Source organism: Tachysurus vachellii, chromosome 18 (assembly GCF_030014155.1).
Source record: "Tachysurus vachellii isolate PV-2020 chromosome 18, HZAU_Pvac_v1, whole genome shotgun sequence".
NCBI classification, from domain to species: domain Eukaryota; kingdom Metazoa; phylum Chordata; class Actinopteri; order Siluriformes; family Bagridae; genus Tachysurus; species Tachysurus vachellii.
Window position 1 is genome coordinate 13,383,005 of NC_083477.1, and position 21,276 is coordinate 13,404,280.

The window sequence follows — 21,276 nt, forward strand, 5'->3', positions numbered from 1 at the left end:
ATGTCAGAACATCTGCATTTAAGCATGCTGCAAAGAGCATATACTGTAGGTAATATGGGTAATTACACTTTGTTGTTGTTGTTGCTGTTGTTGTAGTCAGTGACAGGCCACACAGTTGGTCATTAATACGCTACGTCACTTTAAACGACACTTCATTTGGCAAATACAGAGGTTCGTTCCTTTGTTCTTACTTATTCATATAGTCCTTCCTGTATCCCCAGAGGGAGGATTGTGAAGAAAGGATGCAAGAAAATGAAATACGGGATCACAAAGAAGAAATGAGAAGGATGCTTTAATACGATTCATATGATATCAAAAATTTGTGTTGTATTATATTGTGCATTCAGCCAAGGCCATGGGTTTTTATCTCTTCCTCCTGACAATGTTAATTAGGCCCTTTCACAACCTCCAATTACACCCTCCATCTCCTAACACAAGATTATTCCCTTTCTTTCATTAATTTTCCCCTTCTCGCTTCTTCTTCCTGTTCACAGCTATACATGGCTTTGCCAACAAAGGAGTGTGAAACTGGTGAAATGACACCCACAGTCTTTATGCTTTCTCATCTTTCGATTTCTCTGTCCTTTCTATACACTGATCAGCCATAACATTAAAATCACTGACAGGTAAAGAGAATAACATGGCTTATCTCGGTACAATGGCATGTTTCAACAAGTGAGATATATTATGCAGCAAGGTCTCAAAGGTGATGCGCTAGACAAATGGGTCAGAGCATCTCCAAAAAGGCAGGTCTTGTGAAGTGTTCACCGTGTGCAGTGGTTAGTACATACCAAATGTAATCCAAGGAAGAACAACAGGTGAACCGACAGGTTCATGACTTCCCAAGGCTTATTAATGCACATGAAGAGTGATGGATAGTCTGGTAATCTGGTCAGATCCTACAGAGCTACTGTAGCAAAAACTACTGAAAAGTCAATGCTGTCTATGGCAGAAAGGTTTCAGAACACACACTGCATCACACTTTGCTGTGTATTTGGCTGCATAGCTACAGAGCAGTAAGAGTGCCCATGCTGACCCCTATCCATCCAGCATCAAAACTGGACTAGATACCAGTAAAAGAACAAGGCCTGGTATGATGAATCACATTTACTTATACATCGTGTGGACACCTAGGTGCGTTTGCATCCCTTACCAGGGGAAGAGATGGCACCAGGATGTCCTGCTGGGAATCCATTTGTCCTGGCATTTGTGTGAATGTTACTTTTGACACACCCTGCCACACTGCAGAAATGTTAGAATTATGGCTTGAGGAATACTGACAAGTGTTCAAGGGGCAGAATTTTACTTCCAAGTTCTCAATCTGATCAAACATCTATAGGATGTGCTGGACAAAAATGTCTGATCCATGGAGATCCAAACTTGCAAAGGATCTTCTGCTAACATCTTGGTGCCAGATAATTCAGCATACCTTCAGAGGTCTTGTGGAGTCCATGCCTTGATGGATCAGAGCTGTTTTGGTGGAATAAAGGGAACCTTAATGCTATGGCTGATGGGTGTATACTGGGGTCATCTACTGGCAGACTGTAGTTAGGATGTAGACCCAGCAAAGTATTTAAGCAGATTGAACCAAGCACTCATTAAATACTGTGGCAAAACTAATCATAAAAAAACTATGAATTTGCCCTGGGTTTTTATACATGATCCATTAAATCTCCTATATCAGATCATTTTGCAGATGGTTTTCACAGACTTTTACTAATTGGAACAGTGAAATTCTTTTCTTTGCATATCCCAACCGAGGAGGTTGGGGTTGGGGTGCAGGGGCAGCTACAATACAGCACCCCTGGAGAAGAAAGGATTAAGGGCCTTGCTCAAGGGCCCAACAGTTGCAGCTTGGCAGTGCTGGGACTTGAATCCCAAGCCGCCAATCAATAACCTAGGGCCTTAACCACTTAAGCCACCACTGCCAATCATTATTAGAAGAAAATAATGTTAAAAAATTAACCAACAGAATATGTGTTCTTCTAATGTTGTCTGAGTGACTGATGGACTGTGTCTATGTCCATAATGCATTGCAAGCTTCTAGCAGTTTCAACACTGCAAAATAGTACACGCAAGTTCCAAGTTGGTATAAATGATTAAATACTGAATTAAATAAAATTTAACAGCAACATTTGCTGTCATATGTAAAACATAGATTGTGGTCATAATGTTAAGGTCATAAAGTTGTTACAGTTGCAGTATTTGTGTACTCTGTGATAACATTCCCCTAAAACTGTAATATGAAATACACTCATAATATGCAAAATTATGCAGCCAGAACTAACTTCTAAATTGTTTATATGACTGTATTTGTCTTGTCCATCTACATAAAGAATACTAGACTGTACACTGTAAAACAAAACAAGTGTGAAAAGTTTAAAGAAAATTACTGGCAATCTGATTTGTAAAATATATTTACAGTAAAGTACTGTAATATCTTACAAGGTATAAATTAACACATAATCCAGCAGGTAGATCTGTGCTGAAGCATCATGCACTAGTACTCAAACTTGGCTGTTTTGGGATTTGAACACTTTCCCAGCTGTAACTCAACTTAACTCAACATCACTCAATTCTATTTTGTATCCAGAGTACGTGCTTGTTTTATACTTTGATATACTTCGATACTACTACGATATTACAGTACATTACCGTACAATGTTTTACAGTTCACTCACTCACTCATTCATCTTCTACAACTTATCCGGTCTACCTCGGGTCACGGGGAGCCTGTGCCTATCTCAGGCGTCATCGGGCATCAAGGCAGGATACACCCTGGACGGAGTGCCAACCCATCGCAGGGCACACACACACACTCTCATTCACTCACAAAATCACACACTACGGACAATTTTCCAGAGATGCCAATCAACCTACCATGCATGTCTTTGGACCGGGGGAGGAAACCGGAGTACCCGGAGGAAACCCCCGAGGCACGGGGACAACATGCTAACTCCGCACACACAAGGTGGAGGCAGGAATCGAACCCCCAACCCTGGAGGTGTGAGGCAAACTTGCTAACCACAAAGCCACCGTGCCCCCCTGTTTTACAGTTTAAAGCATTTAAATAAATGCTAAATATTGATTGTAAAATGAACAGTATTTCAGTATATATATATACAGTCATGGCCAAAAGTGTTGGCACCCCTGAAGAAAAAAAAATGGAATACATACACACACATATATATATATATATATATATATATATACGTATATATATATATATACGTATATATATATATATATATATATATATATATATATATATATATATATATATACATACGTATATATATATATACGTATGTATATATATATATATATATATATATATATATATATATATATATATGTATATATATATATATATATATATATATATATATATATATATACGTATATATATATACGTATATTATATATATTTAACAGTGTATCAGTGAATGTGTTTTTAAGGCTTATTAAGGCTTATTATTAAAGTATTATTAAGTTGTATCAGATTTATACTTTACAGGACAGAGGCTAGAACAGGAAATTATCTATTAATTTTAATTATGCAAATATTTGTGCAGTTAAAGCTTGAAGCTAAAGAGCTTTCCTGCCTTAATGTATTATTTTTCATGCTATGGAGTGGTGTTTCATTCAGGGAGTATTTCCACCACACTCAGTGCTCATGGGACAAACTGCAGATGCACCGTCACTGAAGCATTGTAATGTAATTCTGTGAGTGATCTGTATCCACAAGAAAACGTAACATTTACACTAGTCTCACACTTTAGCAGATAGAAAATATATCAGATGTATGTCAGTTAGAAGGAATAGTAGTATACAGTCCACTTGGCTGGTTAAAAGATTCAAACATGTCCTGCCCTCTAGTGTTGTTCTCATGTAAGTGCACTTTCCGTAAGCATGCAAACTTCAAACAGCATTGCAGTTGTTGTGTTGTTGTGTATTCGTTACAAAGAGGTTTTTATTAATTATAGGACTGTGGGTGGGGAAAAAATATAGAAATATTGTAGTGCTTGTGCATGCACATGGAGGCATGCTTTAGTTGAGTGCAGTGAGTGATTTCTATAGAAAGCATGCTGCAGACCACTTACGCACACGGTATATTACACAGTAATATACCTTCCCTTTGAGCATCCGTGGACTGCCTTTTTACTAACAATCGCAAGTGTGTGTGTGTGTGTGTGTGTGAGTACACATGTGTAATAAAAGACGGTGAAAGTAAATCAGAATGTCTGTGTGTTCAAGTTCATATAAGTGTGTTTGTACATGCATGGCAAACCCTGTAAAAGAAATCAATGATTGCACCATTGTTAGTAAATCTGATTTCTCTGTAGTGACCACAGCCACAAACAAAAAAATCAGAGAGGAAAAAAAGAGAGGGTGAGGATCGCAGGGATGAGGGAGCAAGCAGAGAACAGAAAGAGCTACCTTTAGGAAGTGGATATTTAGCTGACAGGCCTACAAAAGAGGAGAAAAACTGCAATGTTAGTCTATACTGTACATCCTTGTTAACTTGCAGGACCCAACAGGGACTGAAAAACAAGTAGGCACACAGAAAGAGACAAAGGGAAGCCAAAGCCAACAGACTGTTTATGAGAAAAGGATTACATCACACCTTAGTGAATACACTTTTAAATGCTTAAGACAATGTACAGAAATGTACAGTACTGGTTATTTATTTATCATAAGTGCAATGCCTACGCAGGAACAGTTATCAAAGCTAGAGAGGTAAAACCATCACAGTCGGAAACTATCAGCGATTATACTGTAGTTCTGTTCTCAATTTCTGTTTAGATGCTTGTGAGTTTAAATCCCAGACTAGCAACTGATGGACTATTCAGCCAGACCTTAACCTTCTGTACTTTGCAGCTGAACCCAGATTTGTTCCATGCTGGGAGGGTAAAACTGGCAGAAAACAACAGGAGGCAGAGCTAAGGACTTCAGGTCAAATACGGCCTGCTGTTTCAATATCATGTGTATTTATTAGAAAGGAAACTCTCAGTGAAACATGAGAGTATGAGTATCACAGGAGTATCACATGAGTATCATTGAACACCTTACTGTATACCGATATACTGTATATAGTATTATAAACATTTTCCTATACGGCTATAGGAAGCACAATCCTGACATATTTTATGATATGAAAAAGTATGACCTAAAAAAATCTAAATGTTTCAATGTGTCTTCATGGCTTCAGTAGAAAAAACAAATGAACTGATTTACTTACTAATAAAAACCCCACAACACTACATATTTTTGCATATCCTATATCTCTGCGTATAACAGAGATGTCTCAGATCTCAGAGCTCTTGTAGATTAAAACACTTGTTAGGATAGAATTGATGTATTTGCTGCATGTCCTTTAACCCTACAGAAACACATCCAGTGTTATTGAGTCTTTTATACACCGTCTTTTAGCAACACCCAGTGACGTGACCTGTGCATTTTATTTTAGTAATAGTAATGTAGGACTGAGGACATCATGTGGTTGTCAAAATGCAACATGAACAAGCATTTGTACCCTCTGAGTGCTTACACCGAAATAAAGTCTGGCAGATATAAATAAATAAATAAATAAATAAATAAATAAATAAATAAAATGATAAAGAAACAAGGAGCAAGTAGTGTTTATTTATTCCTTTTGGCTGCAGTGTACATCGTGTCTGTACATATTATCTGTAGTGCTTAAAGCAGTTGGTTTTTGATTATTTTCAAAAGATGTAACATCACGTTTACATACGAACTTAAAATGACAGCTTTTTTTCAGTTGTTTCCTGATATTGTGCATTTAATTTGACCATTTTGTATACACTGTATATGAAAATACAGAACTGTATTCATTATACAACATACAGGTCTATTATGTATCTGGATGCATTGAAAATCAAGTGATTAGAATGGAAATTGGAACTTGTGTTAACTTTCTATATCCTTTGCTCTATATTGCAATCTATTGGGTGACTGCCATTGTCAAAAAATGTTTACTTTATTGTTTGCTATAATTTATTTAAATGTATAAAAAAAGAAAAAAATCCGGTCTATAAGTAATAGGATAGGAATATATTTAACTTTTGTAATTTTTTTTTTAACTTCATTTAAATTCCTGAATATTTGCAGGGTACTGCTTTATTAATATTACTGTTCCCAAGTTGTGATATAAATATTTTTGTCCTTTAATAGAGCACTGGGGCATGGGATATAACATTTTACCACACAGATCCTCTTTCAGGACATTTCCTCTTTCCAAATGAACTGGCATTTCAGTTGAACACAGCAGAACATCTTCAGGGCTGAGGTTAATTAATTTATTTATTTATTTTAGTTGGAAGATGCAGAAAACAAATCCAATTCATACAGCATGTAAGAGATAGTTTGTTGGTGACAGATGTATGATAAATGCTGTGCAGTTGATGACATTTAAAAAAAAAATTAGGCTGGGCTTCATCTGTCAACAAGTTGCTAACACATCCTTTACCAGGTCTTGTTTCCATGGTAATGCGAGTGTATTCAGTGATGTGCTGGCACCTCAGGGACGTCGATGCCACATTCAGCACGGAAACTGAGTATTAACACTGGGGAAAAAAGCATCTGCAGTAGTGCAGATATTACAATTTCCTCTGGGATGTTTGAGTACAGGATAAAAGCACCTCGTCATACACTGGCGAATGCAAGATGAAAAAAAGAATTGGTGATCGGTTATAGCCTAATTGTTTTATTGGTGAACTAGATTATGTGGATCGTTTTGTAAACAAGGCATCTTAGGCAAACCAACCTTGATTCTGTTACACTGTTAATAGCAAAGCGCTCCGTCTGCTTTGTCCAACACACAAAGTGGGCTTGGTGCATTTTCAAAATCTGCTGCGTACAGTAATATACTGTATTCCCTGTTCCTGTTCTAAGTCAAATGAAACAGAGCTACAGATATTTAACCTAGGATGCTTGAGGATGTGGAGTGATTGTTCACTGAGACATGCTCTCGGTGTATCAGCAAGCATTAACTCAGGGATTTAACTCAGTGCTTTAATTTTAAAAGATTCTGTAGAAAATTATTCGCAAGGGTGCCAATAATTTTGGAGCTGTTCTTATGTTGTCTCCTTTAATGGCACAAAGATGTGGTGTACAGTATATAATCTCAGACTTTTGGACATCATTGTATAGAAAGTGTTTCATTCCTCGACTATATGAAAATCATTACTCATTTCTCCTGTTTTTTTTTTTTTGCTCGTGTTTCAAATTACAATCATGTAGTCAGCTTGTTCCCCGAGTATCCACGTTACTAAAATTCACTACAGCTTTCAGGAAATAGGGTGCTTTAAATTTATGACAGCTTTTGTTGAACTGAGGATAATAGAGTAGAGTAATACGTAGCACCATGTTGTAACAGTAAAACTCTTCAGGTACACTCACTGACTAATGCCAACACCATGTGTGTATGTGCAGTGACCACTAAGGTCACACTGGCACCGGAGCCCTCGACTGTGCCAATGCCTGCGGCAACAAACTGCCCAATTTTACAGTTGCCATGGTGACCTAAGAAGTAGATAAGCAATCTGGCATCTGCAGGAAAACAGATTATGACATTAAAAAAAAAAAAAAAAGTTTATTAACGGTCCCTCGAAGTTGCACTCTAGAAAACCTGCTATAAATTTTAGATGCTAAAAGTACTGGAACATTTCCAGTAACCAACTGTGAAACATATTTCCAATGAATTCTAATATTTTACATAGAAAAAAATAACACATAATCCTATACACTTGATCATTAGGTTGATGCTGATTAGAAAAAGCAACTTAGAGCTCAGATGAAGGTTAAGGTTCTTGCTCAAAGACATGATCAGTGAGGAGATTTGAACACGACTTCTGATGTGTAACAACACACTAACCACTGAGCCGCCACAACAAGCACGACTAACTTGCGTTGATTCATTGCAGTCTTTCAGTGTCAGTGACTTCAGTAGTGGATTTGCCTGTATCATTGTAAACTAGCAGAGCTAGCCGAATAAGTTTTTTTTTTAAAGCATACGTCAAATGAATACATGTACTAGATTAGGTGTACCTATGTAACTGTGTTATTATGAAGATTATTGAAGATGTGATGCTCACTTTAACCATGTAGTGAAGTATTGTCAGTTCTCCTGCATAACAAGCCTTTCCCTGTTCATTAGCATTTCTCTGTGTCAAGTGCCTGACTGTTTCTACTTCTTTTGGATTATGGTTTTGTCTCTGTGTTTTGGATTTATTTGGAAACTGTTCACGACTTTCTGATTTACGTTTGCATTGTTTTTGCCCTGGATTTGTTTAATTAACTCCTGCATATGAATTCTACTGCACCTCCAGTAGTGGATCTGTTATATGTTTATTAGAAATTTTACAGAGATTTACTGTGGGATGTGGTAGCTTAATGGTTAAGGTGCTGGACCACCAATCGGAAGGCTGTGAGTTCGAATCCCACGTCCACCAAGCTGCCACTGCTGGGCCTCTGAGCAAGGCCCTTAACCCTCAATTGCTCAGTTGTATAAAAATGAGATAGAAAATGTAAGTTTCTCTGGATAATGCTGGAAATGTTATATAAATGCATCCATGCTGCTGTATTAAGATCAGTTTGTCTGAAAAAAACAATTCAAGACACACTGTCATGGGAAAATAATGAAGAATAAAAGGTAAATGAAGCACTGCTTATTTCAACCAGTAATTATAATAAAATACAGAATGTATAAAAACTTCCAAACTCTCTGTTAACTGACTTTTAGTCATGGTTTAGATAGAAAAGATTTTCTATAACACTTTTTCTACCTGACTTTTTTTTTAACAGTTGAGACTGGTGAGTACAGGAAACCAAGAACAATCCTGTTTTGTATTTATATAACTTTAACCAATTGAAATATACATTATGTGAAAAGAACTGTGAAAAGATCATATGCCTAATCCCTGCTAATGATATTAGCATTAAAGACTTATTTATTTTGAAGTAAAGATTCTCTCACCTCAAACTTCTGCCTGAGTTCAAAGTTAATATCATCCACCTCTGGAATCGGCACATTGTAGTATTCACCTTCCTCCTGGTTCAGTAGCTTGTACCTGTGTGTGTGTGTGTGTGTGTGTGTGTGTGTGTGAGTGAGAGAGAGAGTGTGAGAGAGAGAGAGAGAGAGAGAGAGAGAGAGAGAGAGAGAGAGAGAGAGAGAGAGAGAGAGAGAGAGAGAGAGAGAGAGAGAGAGAGAGAGAGAGAGAGAGAACAGAACATTAGTTTAAAATGCATTTACAAATCTTGTTCAATGGATAAGTAAATAAAGACAAATGGTAGAAAATACTGTATTCTAACTGACTTAGTTATATATAGATATGAATCTTATGGACCTAGAATTTCACCCTGGATCAGTTGCTTCAGTCCAACATACAGTATGCATAACTTGATGCACAGTATATTCTTATTTTTTATGGAGCATAATTATTCAATTTATTTTTATTTTATTTTTATAGAGCTTTTATCAATGGAAATTGTCTCAAAGCAGCTTTACAGAACATAAGAAATATAGTAGTACTTAAGAGTTTAAGACTAATATTAGATTTATATTTAAATTTATTTGTGTCTATCCCTAATGAGCAAGCTTAAGGTGACTATTATATTATAAGCTTATTATTCATTATAACAGCATGTGGCTCAGTTTCTGAACAATACTAGCCGGTGTGTAATTATAAAGCACCTTTAATATTTGTTTTGTAAAGAGAGGTAAGTTAAGATGAAATGCTTTGCACAATTGCTATTATACTGCTGTTATATGTATATGTATGTACCACTGACATGGTAGGGCCATTAATTAAAAACTGTTTACCTGCTACTGCATTCACCTTGAGGTTAATGTGAACTCCAAGCTCTCTCTCTCTCTCTCTCTCTCTCTCTCTCTCTTTCTCTCTCTTTCTCTCTCACTCTTTTCTACTGACACATGGTGTGTATTAACACGTACACACACATACACACAAACCTTGTGCCCCACAGAAACCCCACAAGCACACACTTGACTTAGGCCCTTCATAAGAGCACATTATTAGACTAAAGTGTTCTCTTTGAGTTGTTATACCAGCACCGGGTCATTAAAAAAGATAAGGACTTTAAGCAGTGGTGTATTAAAGCCTGATGCATTAAAGCTTTGTATCTCCTAAGCTATACTGAGATAAACAGCAGAACCTGAGGCTTTGGATGGAGTAAAATAACCTTAGCCTGGTTTGCATTTCAGTGTGTAAATTGATCTCAGCATCTCCACACTCATGCTGAAAGCAAGTATACTGCTGTTGTAGATTAGAACACCAACATTGCTTAAAGTGGCTTAATGGGGTTCACTCACTCACTCTCACTCATTTTCTACCACTTATCCGAACTACTCGGGTCACGGGGAGCCTGTGCCTATCTCAGGCGTCATCGGGCATCAAGGCAGGATACACCCTGGATGGAGTGCCAACCCATCGCAGGGCACACACACACTCTCATTCACTCACGCAATCACACACTACGGACAATTTTTCAGAGATCAACCTACCATGCATGTCTTTGGACCGGGGGAGGAAACCGGAGTACCCGGAGGAAACCCCTGAGGAGAACATGCAAACTCCACACACACAAGGAGGAGGCGGGAATCGAACCCCCAACCCTGGAGGTGTGAGGCAAATGTGCTAACCACTAAGCCACCGTGCCTAATGGGGTTCAAATTAATCTAAATTCAATACAAGATTTCCTCCAACCTGAATAGTTTCAACAAACATACTGACTATAAGGGAAGATTCAGACAATCTAGATGTAAAGGATTAAAAATGGTGGCTAAGTGGTTTGGACTTTGGAAAAAAAAAGAACACATACTCACAACAGGGAGAATAATCTTTACAATCTTACTGTAGAAAAAGTGGCTTCTTCTAGTGAAAACTGAAAACATGAATGCTTCAGAGATGTTATACAGATGTTTCAGTGTGTACAACAAAACTAAACCATGCAGTAGTAACAAAGCAGTCTTACACAAAAGAAGTTAAGGCATCATTGGCATTCAAGCTCAATCTATCATGAGATGGTGAATGGTTATAACACTCCGTTCTGCTCTTTCAATATTATCACATATTCATCTAGCAAAGACCAGACGTTTGGAAATAATTACAGCAATTTTGCTGAAACAAAGCAAGTCAGATTTGTGGTAATGTGGTTTGACAATAAAACATCAGCTTGGAAATAAGAATTAAATTCTTTGAAGAAATTCTGTAAGTAACTGGAGTAAAGATAAAATGTGAGAAGAACTTTGAGCATGGACAACCTTATGGGTAGATCATAAATAAAAAAAAACGGTTGCTGGAAAAATTAATAATAATATTACCTGAAATATAATAAATGAAATGATTGAGAGACTTAAGGAATTAGGCAAATGCTTTTATCAATATAAGGTTCAATACTTGGCAGGTTAATTACGGGAAAGAAGTATTTTTATTAAAGCTTTAGAGATTCATCACCAAGATGTTATTTTTTTTTTTTTTATCTCATTATTATATCTTGTTGCTAGATATCCAGGTTGCAGACTTTTGGCTTATAAGCAATCTTGTATAAAAGCTGCAGAGATAAGCGGGGCTTGTTTTTATAATGACTTGCAGAGTTAAACCCCTCTTTGCACTTCCTGTCGTCATGGCAACCTAGTCCTAGTCAAGGCCCATGAGAGACTAGGAGCTTAAATATTCCTTTAGATGATTAAGTCCAATAAAAGTGAAAAATCTTACACAACTTCTCTATAGGGTCAGTGATGCAATTAAAATAACATAATACTTATTTGAATAAGCTTACTGTGAACTGGCACACAAACATGCAACCACAACAAAAAATCCACTGAAACAAATAGCTAATGTTGCTCGAATAGAATATTTACCATTTAATTGATTTAGACTGCACGGTTAATTACTAGGTTTATCAATGATGATTCATGTTGTAATCAAGTTAAACATTGTATTAACTAAGAAAAGAGATAACTAAAGTGTTGTAGATTAAAAACCTAATATGTAATATAGTAGGCTACAGTATATATGTTAATCATGTCAATGCTAGTTATCTCTGTATTTAGCTAACATTTGCTATGTGTTATTATTAAATACTCACAACATTCAAGGTTTGAGTATATTATTATTATTATTATTATTATTATTATTATTATTATTATTATTGACAAAGTACACAAAAGATGATGTAGATGATGAAACATAATCTGACTCATGCCAAGTTGGCATTTAGTTTTATGTAATTGAACTGCATTTTGATTACTGGTATACAGTAAATTTAGCAATAGATGCCATATTTGCTCTATTCTGTTAATTTTATATCCAAACATCTCCAGTTCTGAAGAGGTACTGACCTTCAAAGTTTAAATACACCTGTTAATATGTTCATTATTCAGGATTCCATGATTCAGTTGACCGATTTTATTTAGGAGCCCTAATCAAATGTCACAAGGTATGAGCATCAGATCTACAGATGAAACACACAAATGCTGGTTCGAGAAGTAAGAGAAGTGATGAGAATTATTATGTGAACTGATAAAATAAATACTACCCATTGGACCTGTGAAAGCATTGTGGTGTTTGAGTTTCAGTGGAGACACAAGTGGAGGCTGATGGATGAACAGAGCTGATCTGCTGATCTATTATAGATTGCAGGTGGTAGTTTTATTATCCATCCATCCATCCATCCATCCATCCATCCATCCATCCATCCATCCATCCATCCATCCATCCATCCCTATCTTGGTCATGAGGATCCAGGAGTTTAGCAGAAGGTATGGGACTGAAGGAGAAAACCCCTGAAACAGGGCGGAGAACATGCAATCTCCACATACACAGGGCGGAGGTGTGAAACAAATCCCCAAGCTTGGAGATGCTTTCATTCAACTCAACAAAGAATATAAAGAGCGCTTTGCTAAGGGGTTCAATAGTGGCTTCCTTTGCCGGTCCTGGAGTCTTAACTTGAGCACACAAAGATAACACAGAAGAATAGAATGAGTGAGATCATACACATGGAAAAGTAAACTTACCAGCCACAGAGTGGTGCCTTGAACAGTTCTGAGACACCAAATGACATGGACCCCATGAAATCATTCCTGGTGGTTCTGTCCCAGTCCCACACCTCTACTGACAGTCGGCGTTCTTTATCTGTGGCCTTTAGCTTACTAAACACACACACACACACACACACACACACACACACACACACACACACACACAATATAATAGATATATAAACCAGGATCAACATTTTATAATTTTTGTCAGTGTTCCAACATTGAAAACTAAACATCAGACTCACAAGGAGAAGGACTCATTCCATGTGGGATTGAGAGAAGAGCGAATGGTCCGTGTCTTCTGTTTAGTTTCGTTCTTAGGGTCAGGTATCAGTTTAAGCTTCACGTATGGGTCTGAGAGGCCATTAGGGTCCATGGGAATCAGGTTTCTTGCCTCACCGACTGAGCGTGAACAAAACAGAAATAGAGATAAAGTTCCAATACCAAGGATATTAATATTCATTTTTGTTCTTATGTAGGTCGTGTTTTATTCTTAGTCTCTTTGTGTTCTTTTCAACAATTAAGCTGCATTTATGTAACATTTAGTTAGCACTTGCTCAGTAGCTCAAATGCTATTAAACATACTTGAGTATTTGTACAGTATGCATGTTCTGCACATACTGATACTCAGTGGCTGACTGATACAAAATAAACAAATTCTTATCAGTGGACAATTAAATGTCTTCATCAGCAAACTCCAACTCTAAAATTCAAATGCTTTCTAAAGTAAATAAAAGACTAATGCTAATATCAAGATATGTTAATATTTACAGTATGTCCGCTATTTCTGTCACTTCTTCTTGGTTCCACAGACTAAGATAATGCTGCCACTTCATCCTAGCTACCTTCTAGGTTTAGCACCATTTCATGGAAAGTTAGCAATTAGCATAGTATATTAGCACTAACTGCAGAAGTATACTGAAAAGTATAAGTAGCCCCTTAGCTAATTAGACTGCTGTGGAAAAAATATTTTCAATGATCAATTATGCACTGCATTTCTCCTTGATTAACTGAGTGTTGGTTTAACTTAAACTCATGCATGTGGTAGCATAGTGGTTGAGGTGTTAATGGGAAAGTGAGTGCTCCAGTTACAGTTGCAAGTTCAAATCCCAGGTCCCACCAAGCTGCCAACGCTGGGCCCCTGAACAAGGCCCGTAACCTTCATTGCTCAGTTGCATAAAAAATGATTGCTCAGTTGCTCTGGATAATGGTGTCTGACAGATGCAATAAATGTAAACTTTTTGCCACTGTTAATATAAATCATGGGTTGTAGTTCTAATCAACAAGTATAAATTAGAAAAAAAAACACAGCCGTGCACAACTAAATATTGACCATGGTATAAATGACTAGGTGGCAGGATGAAAAAAATAACACACATTAAATTAACAAATCTAAAAAACAGATTCCAAACCTTCATATAAAACAGTATAAGAGGTTCTGACATTGTTGTAATGTTGCAATCACAATAACTATAATTCCCAGAACTGGAAGCATTGCAGACACAAGCAGATAGCAATGATCAAACAAACTGACAAAAGCAATGGCCGCTTGAGAGATTGTAGAAGCATTGTGTGTGTGTGTGTGTGTGTGTGTGTGTGTGTGTGTGTGTGTGTGTGTGTGTGCATGTCAGTGAGTGCGTGTGTGTGCCTACATTTCTGACCGAATGGTTTGATCTACAGAGTGTTAATGAGATGACCCAAAGCATACACACACATAAGCACGCACGTACGCACACACACCTCATTCCATTCAGTACGAAGCAAATATGATGAAGGAAAAAAGTGACCTTGTATCAGACAGCACACAGATGAATTCTATGATGACCAACTGACTGCTTCTGAACCTGAACGCAAAGATGATTTTCTTTCTTTTAAATTAGATCTATTACTTTACATTTTTATTTTCATCATTCACCATATTTATACCATACTTATTGAAATAGCTTGAAAGATTGTTTTATTATAATTAATAGCATTATATTTATATGTTTTTATATATTTATATTTATTTATGTATGTTGTAATTATTAGGCTTATATGAAGAAGAAGAAGAAGAAGAAGAAGAAGAGGAAGAAGAAGAAGAAAAAGAAGAAGACGATTATTATTGCCACATATACACTACAGCACAGTGGAATTATTTTCTTCACAAATCGCAGCTTTGGAAATTGAGGCCAAGCGCAAGAATCCTGTTAAGAATCCTGTCCCCCAAGTGTTCGGTACCACATATCATCATAGATCTTAAGCTATGTCTGAGCCAGGTTGTGCATCTTCTATGTCACCTTAAATAATACTGTAAATATTTTGGCTTTTCCTTCAGGTCAGGTTTCAATAGTGTATGTATACTGTATGTAATATACATATGTTGTATTCTATAAATAATTTACAATTTCCTGAAGAGTTTTTCTACATGAAAATGTGTCAATTTAATGTATATTAGCCTAAGGATTAAAAAACACCAAAGAAAGCATGGCAGTACATCAGCAGCAGGAAGCTACCTTGCTCCGTTGTAAGTGTCATGGTTGATTTGTGCAGCTCACTAGGTTAATACTGTGGTGATAATGGAAATTTATCACTCATAGTCAAGGGAGATGCTTCATGCTGGTGAACTGAAGGGCGTAAATTATTACTGACATTTGGTTAGAAACTAGGTAGGACACAGGGAGGCCAACCGATGGGCAATTAAGTATCCTGTCAGAACGTGTAATGGAAATTTGCCATTTGAGGTTGAAAGGCCTAACTCTCATGATCAGATCCTTTATGGGAACTAGGTATATTATACCTATTATATCTCTTCTTTTGGCTTGGATAATGTAATGATTATGCCCTTAGATGAGTAGCAAGACATGTTCAACACTATCTCTATCTCAATATTCAGGAATAAATAAGAAATGTAAATGTAAATGGTCAGGATTAAGATTTGAATCACTTAAAATATTGACTAAAAAGTACAAATAATATAAAACAGTTAATGCTTTAAGGTATTTAAAGTATGAAGTAGTTTAGAAACAAACGAAGCAGGTGTAACAAGCACATCATAACAGCCTACTTAAAGTAGGTTACACAAAATCCTTGCAGTGATCTTCAAAACCAAAAGGGGGAGACCAACATCTTTCTTTCAAAAGGAACTGTAACAGAAAACTGCATGTTTCAAAGTCTTACACACTACTGAGGAAGAAAATTATTTACAGTGGGCTTAGCTCTTTATTTAATGTTAGTTGCCCATTATATTCTTTGTTTGACAGAACGATTTCTAATGTCTCATAATAGCAAAGAATATGAAAAGAGAATTATAAGTCAGCTTGTTTACATCCACTACCTGAATTATTTACAGGTATGTTAGTGTCACAAAGCAGACTCACAGAGAAAGGATGCAAGAGCAGAGCGTGATTTATTAAGGTGCATGCAAAGAGACAGAAAAACACAAAACAGGGAATGTAAAAATTTCAACAATCAGACAATTAATAAAAACAGGCAAAAACCAGATATGTTCAAAAGTAATGGAACACATACACAAACACAGCGAGTGTCCAAGTCGGCATCTTAGAATGTAGTTTAAAGCAGTTTAAAGGTGTAAAGCAAGCACAGGTCAAACAAGGTGAAGGTTAGATTTATCCAAAAATATAGCGAACAGGCAAAAACGAGGGCCGGAAAACACTACAGAAACGTAGGAAAATGAGCGTATATCTCATAAAGATGAGATGATATAAATGAGCTTAAAAACACAGCCTGTGTGGGGCCTGTGACAGTAACAGATAAATTAAGAGCGAAATAAAGGCTTTGCTCTTTGATACAATATCTAAACTAAATACCTGTAATTTCTCAATGTCTTCCTTATCTCCTGATGATTAAATAAAACCAATTTCAGCCTGTTGGCTTATTTTAAACACTCCTGAAGTGTTGCATTATAAAAATCTCACTTATACACCACTGCTTCTTCTTGCCTGTCTGTAATCATAGCACATTTTACTTATATTCTTTGGGAACAGAGCTGACACAGCTTTCAGTGTAGCTTTCAAAGTCTACCAAACGGTAACTAGTATAGTTAAATTTGACTTAATTTGACCAGTACAGTTATGATTTAATATACCAGTATAGCAATACACTTATGTTGTTTTTTATACCAGTATACCAGTACACTTATGATTTACTATACCAGTACACCAGTACAGTTATGATTTATTATACCAGCATAGCAATACACTTATGTTGTTTTTTATACCAGTATACCAGTACACTTATGATTTACTATACCAGTACACCAGTACAGTTATGATTTATTATACCAGTATAGCAATACACTTATGATGTTTTTTATACCAGTATACCAGTATACTTATGATTTACTATACCAGTACACCAGTACAGTTATGATTTATTATACCACTATAGCAATACACTTATGATGTTTTTTATACCAGTATACCAGTACACTTATGATTTAATATACCAGTACACCAGTACAGTTATAATTTTTTATACAAGTATACCTTGCCCTGCGATGGGTTGGCACTCTGTCCAGGGTGTATCCTGCCTTGATGCCCAATGATAGGCACAGGCTCCCCGTGACCCGAGAAGTTCGGATAAGTGGTAGAAAATGAATGAATGAATGAATGAATGAATGAATGAATGAATGAATGAATGAAAAGTATACCTTTACATTTATGATGTTTTTATACCAGTATGCTTATGATTTCCTATACCAGTATAAAAGTACAGTTATGAATTTCTTTACCACTATAAAAGTATAATCATAACTTTCTTTACCACTATAGCAGAATATGTATGAGTTATTATAAAAGAGATAATTCAGAAATTTCAAACAAAAAAAATACAATTTGTCATATCTTATTTTCTGTTTTAGACAAAAACAAAATGAGTGCATTTCCATGGCGCATTAACATGGATTCTACCAATTATGCTGCAAACATGACATTTTTGATTATGGCCATGCAAAAAAAAGGAAGGACGGCTAAATTATCTGAAAACAAACTGACCAATTCCAGTATTATTATTCAACTGGCAAACATAAGACACTCAAATACACAGGATCATTTCCAGTATTTACTACCAGAGCAGAGAAAGTCATGGAGGATTCCCATGTTCATCACAGACTCATCCTAGTGATTTTCCAGCACCAATGCTGTTGAAACACAGGAAAAATATATCAAACTTGTCCATATGATGCCACTAAGTGTGTATCATTATCTTGTGTTTGGCTCCAGAAATCTAATCTCTCTACTTTGTTTGCTGTGTGTAGAGCAGTTATGCCTCCAGACTCTTGGCTCAGCAGAGTAAATCAGTTGACTCAGAGCTCTGAACTCAAAGATCATCCACTTTCCCGAGAATGAACAGCATTTTTAACAGGATGACGAACGCTACCTGAGGAGGATTGCTAGGTCTGAATATGGCCCCATAGTGACCCTAGTGGGTACTGCCATGCAATATAAGACAAGCCAGTGGGCTGAGCATCTGGCAACCAATATCAGAGAAAGACTAAGAGAGAGAGAGAAAGAGTGGGTGAGTGAGAGAATGCTCCTGATGCTTGTGGGAGCTTCAACATGTGTTCCATTGTAAGCTAAAGCCCTCAAAAGCAGAAGCTTTGACTACTGAGATATAGTGCTTTATACCACTCAGATATAAACACTATACACAAATATACATGTATTAATCCTCTTTCACCTCATGTCAGAAGTATGCTAATTGCAAGATGATTAGAGATGATTTCATCTCCGAAATCTAAAAAAGGAGCCGTTTCTATGGTAACGGTTACACAACAATAAAACAGACAAGACAGTTTGGTACAGTTAAATGTAATTCAGCATCTTTTGTAGTTTTGTTTTAAGACAGTAGATTAGTACAAAGTGAAAGGTGATTATTAGGAGATTAATATGTGTGAAGTAAAATTGGTGTCTAACCCAGAGACCGATAGAGACTCCAGTTACAGTACGGGTCATAAGGATTTAATACTAAACCATAATATGATGAATAATGTCTTGAATTTATTGCTATTTATTAAGCTGATAAATAATGAATTTGAAAGCGATATTTCTAAATTAAACCAAATTTGATTATTGTTATAATTACAACTAAGACAATGTCTGCCATCCCAGAATATTAACACTAATATTGTGTAGTTCTCTTGTTGTGCCACCAAAACAGCTCTGTCCTTTAGAGTTATGAGATCCACAAAACCTCTGGAAGCATGCCCTAAAAAGTCCTCTGTCAATATACCCCACAGGTGCCACTGTAACAAGATAGTCAGTAATATTCACTTCACGTCAGTGCTCTTAATACTATGTCTGATCGGTGTTTGGCAATATACAAGACTGATTAGACATTACTGAAATAGCCTGGTCTAAGACACTTTTTTACTTCCTCACAAACAAAAGCTGGAAACTTTGGTGGCCTGAAGTAGAACATGCAGGTGATTTGATAAATATAAACAGGGTTCCCACTCTTTTTGAGAGATCATTTTCCAGGACTTTTCCAGGACAAATTTAGCAAAAAAAGACAAGGCTCACAGATTCACGGCCTAAAGTAATATGTTCTTCTCTCCAGAAGTCTTAAAAACAACATACACTTTATGGCTATTACTTAACTATACTTTTAAAGACAATTTGTCATGTGAATGAAATTTCAACATTTATAAAATAAAAAGACCGCACATACTGTATTAATACCCTTTCCTTTCTCAGGCCAATGTCGTCATACATGCTTTAGTTTGCTGTGCATTCCCCTAGCACATGATATTCAGATTAACAAGGTTAATATAACCTGCTTACCCGTCACCATTTGCTGAAAACATTCGAGCACTTAAACCATTCCTAGCACCTGAAACCGCCAACACAAGATTTACTAACGTTAATTGTTTCAACCAGTTGTAAACCGTTCTTTAAATGATCAAGAACATTTAAAAATAATCATTTTCCAGGACAACAAGATTTTTTCCAGGACAATTTATGTTTTCTCTCATTTTCCATGTGTTTTCCAGGACTGGAACATTGGTCATTAATTTTCCAGGATTTCCATGTTTTCCAGGACGCGTGGGAACCCTGATAAATGGTGAAAATTGCCCTGAGCAACTAACAGTGCTGGTAGCTTGGTGGTCCAGGGAAACAAACTTGCAACCTTTCAATCGGTTGTAACCAAGACCTTATCTACTAGGCTACCAGTTCCCCAAGTGCACAGATGTTAGCAAAAAATGCAGGGATTTTTGTAAGTCTGCATGTATGTGAAGATTCTCAATCTTGCAGGTGAGGTTAACTGCAGCTTGAGTTATGTCAAACTGGATTTCTTTCCTGTCAGGGTGAGATGTTTCACTACTCAGCCGAGCAGTTTCTTCAGGCTGAAAGAAGTTAGCAGGATTTAATAAATTTGCATCCCCCAGAGTCAAGGATCTGGGGTTGTTACATCTTAATGACTCTCCTTGCTCTCGATGACACTCCTCTACTCTCACCTTCTCCACTGTTCCCCTAACAAGGCAGGGGAGGATATTTGATCCTGGAGGATAAAAATTTGTGGAATCCTGCCAACTTCCCTCAGACTGAAGAAGCTTCTTGGACGAGTAATGAACATTTCGACCTAAAAAGTCGAAGTCCAGTTGACGTAATTCAGCTAAGCCGGAGTTATAATGACTGGAGATTCAGTCATTTACTGTATGTAAGTTGTGGTTTATTTACAGTACACCAAGTGGTTTATGTGCAACACAGAACAACATACCCATCTGCCCAAGTGTGTCCTCAAGCTCAGTCATAAAAAGGCAGGTGGAAATCTGTTTCAGTGACTGTATCAGTGCTCATAGAATTGAATGTTATGTTTCTGCAGTAGTGATTTGAGATAAGAGGCCTTTAAACAGATGGTAAAGACTGCAAGAGTGAGTCTAATATAGTGCAAAGATCCTCTCAGCCACATGAATCAGACAAAATGGCCATATGGGGGATTTCACCTGGCTGATTTCTGATTTAAGATGAAGGGAGTTAGAAAAAAAGTGGGAAAACTCATGATCAAATATTAAATAATACTATTGGTTTCCTTTACTTCCTCCCTTTCACAAACTCCCTTTTAATTGGTGTCTGTTGTTTGAAAGAAAAGGGGAAAAATGTTACCCTGGTGGAATTCCAAGCAAAGGAGTTTAAGATTAAATACGATCAAAATCGGAATCATTTGCATGTAGTAAGAAACAATCAGGC

General features: G+C 36.6%; 1 protein-coding gene across 2 annotated transcripts in view; it reads right to left on the reverse strand.

The window, feature by feature from the left end:
* prkcab (protein kinase C, alpha, b) overlaps window positions 1-21,276 on the reverse strand; it is a 132,749-nt gene that overhangs the window by 17,487 nt on the left and 93,986 nt on the right. Inside the window, exons 6-9 of one of the 2 annotated variants that reach the window (XM_060891964.1) lie at window positions 13,333-13,489; window positions 13,061-13,195; window positions 8,999-9,092; window positions 4,441-4,470 (exon numbers count right to left, since the gene is read on the reverse strand). In XM_060891964.1, coding sequence (XP_060747947.1) covers window positions 4,441-4,470; window positions 8,999-9,092; window positions 13,061-13,195; window positions 13,333-13,489 — 416 coding nt within the window. The remainder of the gene's footprint in view (window positions 1-4,440; window positions 4,471-8,998; window positions 9,093-13,060; window positions 13,196-13,332; window positions 13,490-21,276) is intronic. The other variant, XM_060891965.1, reaches the window with a different exon arrangement.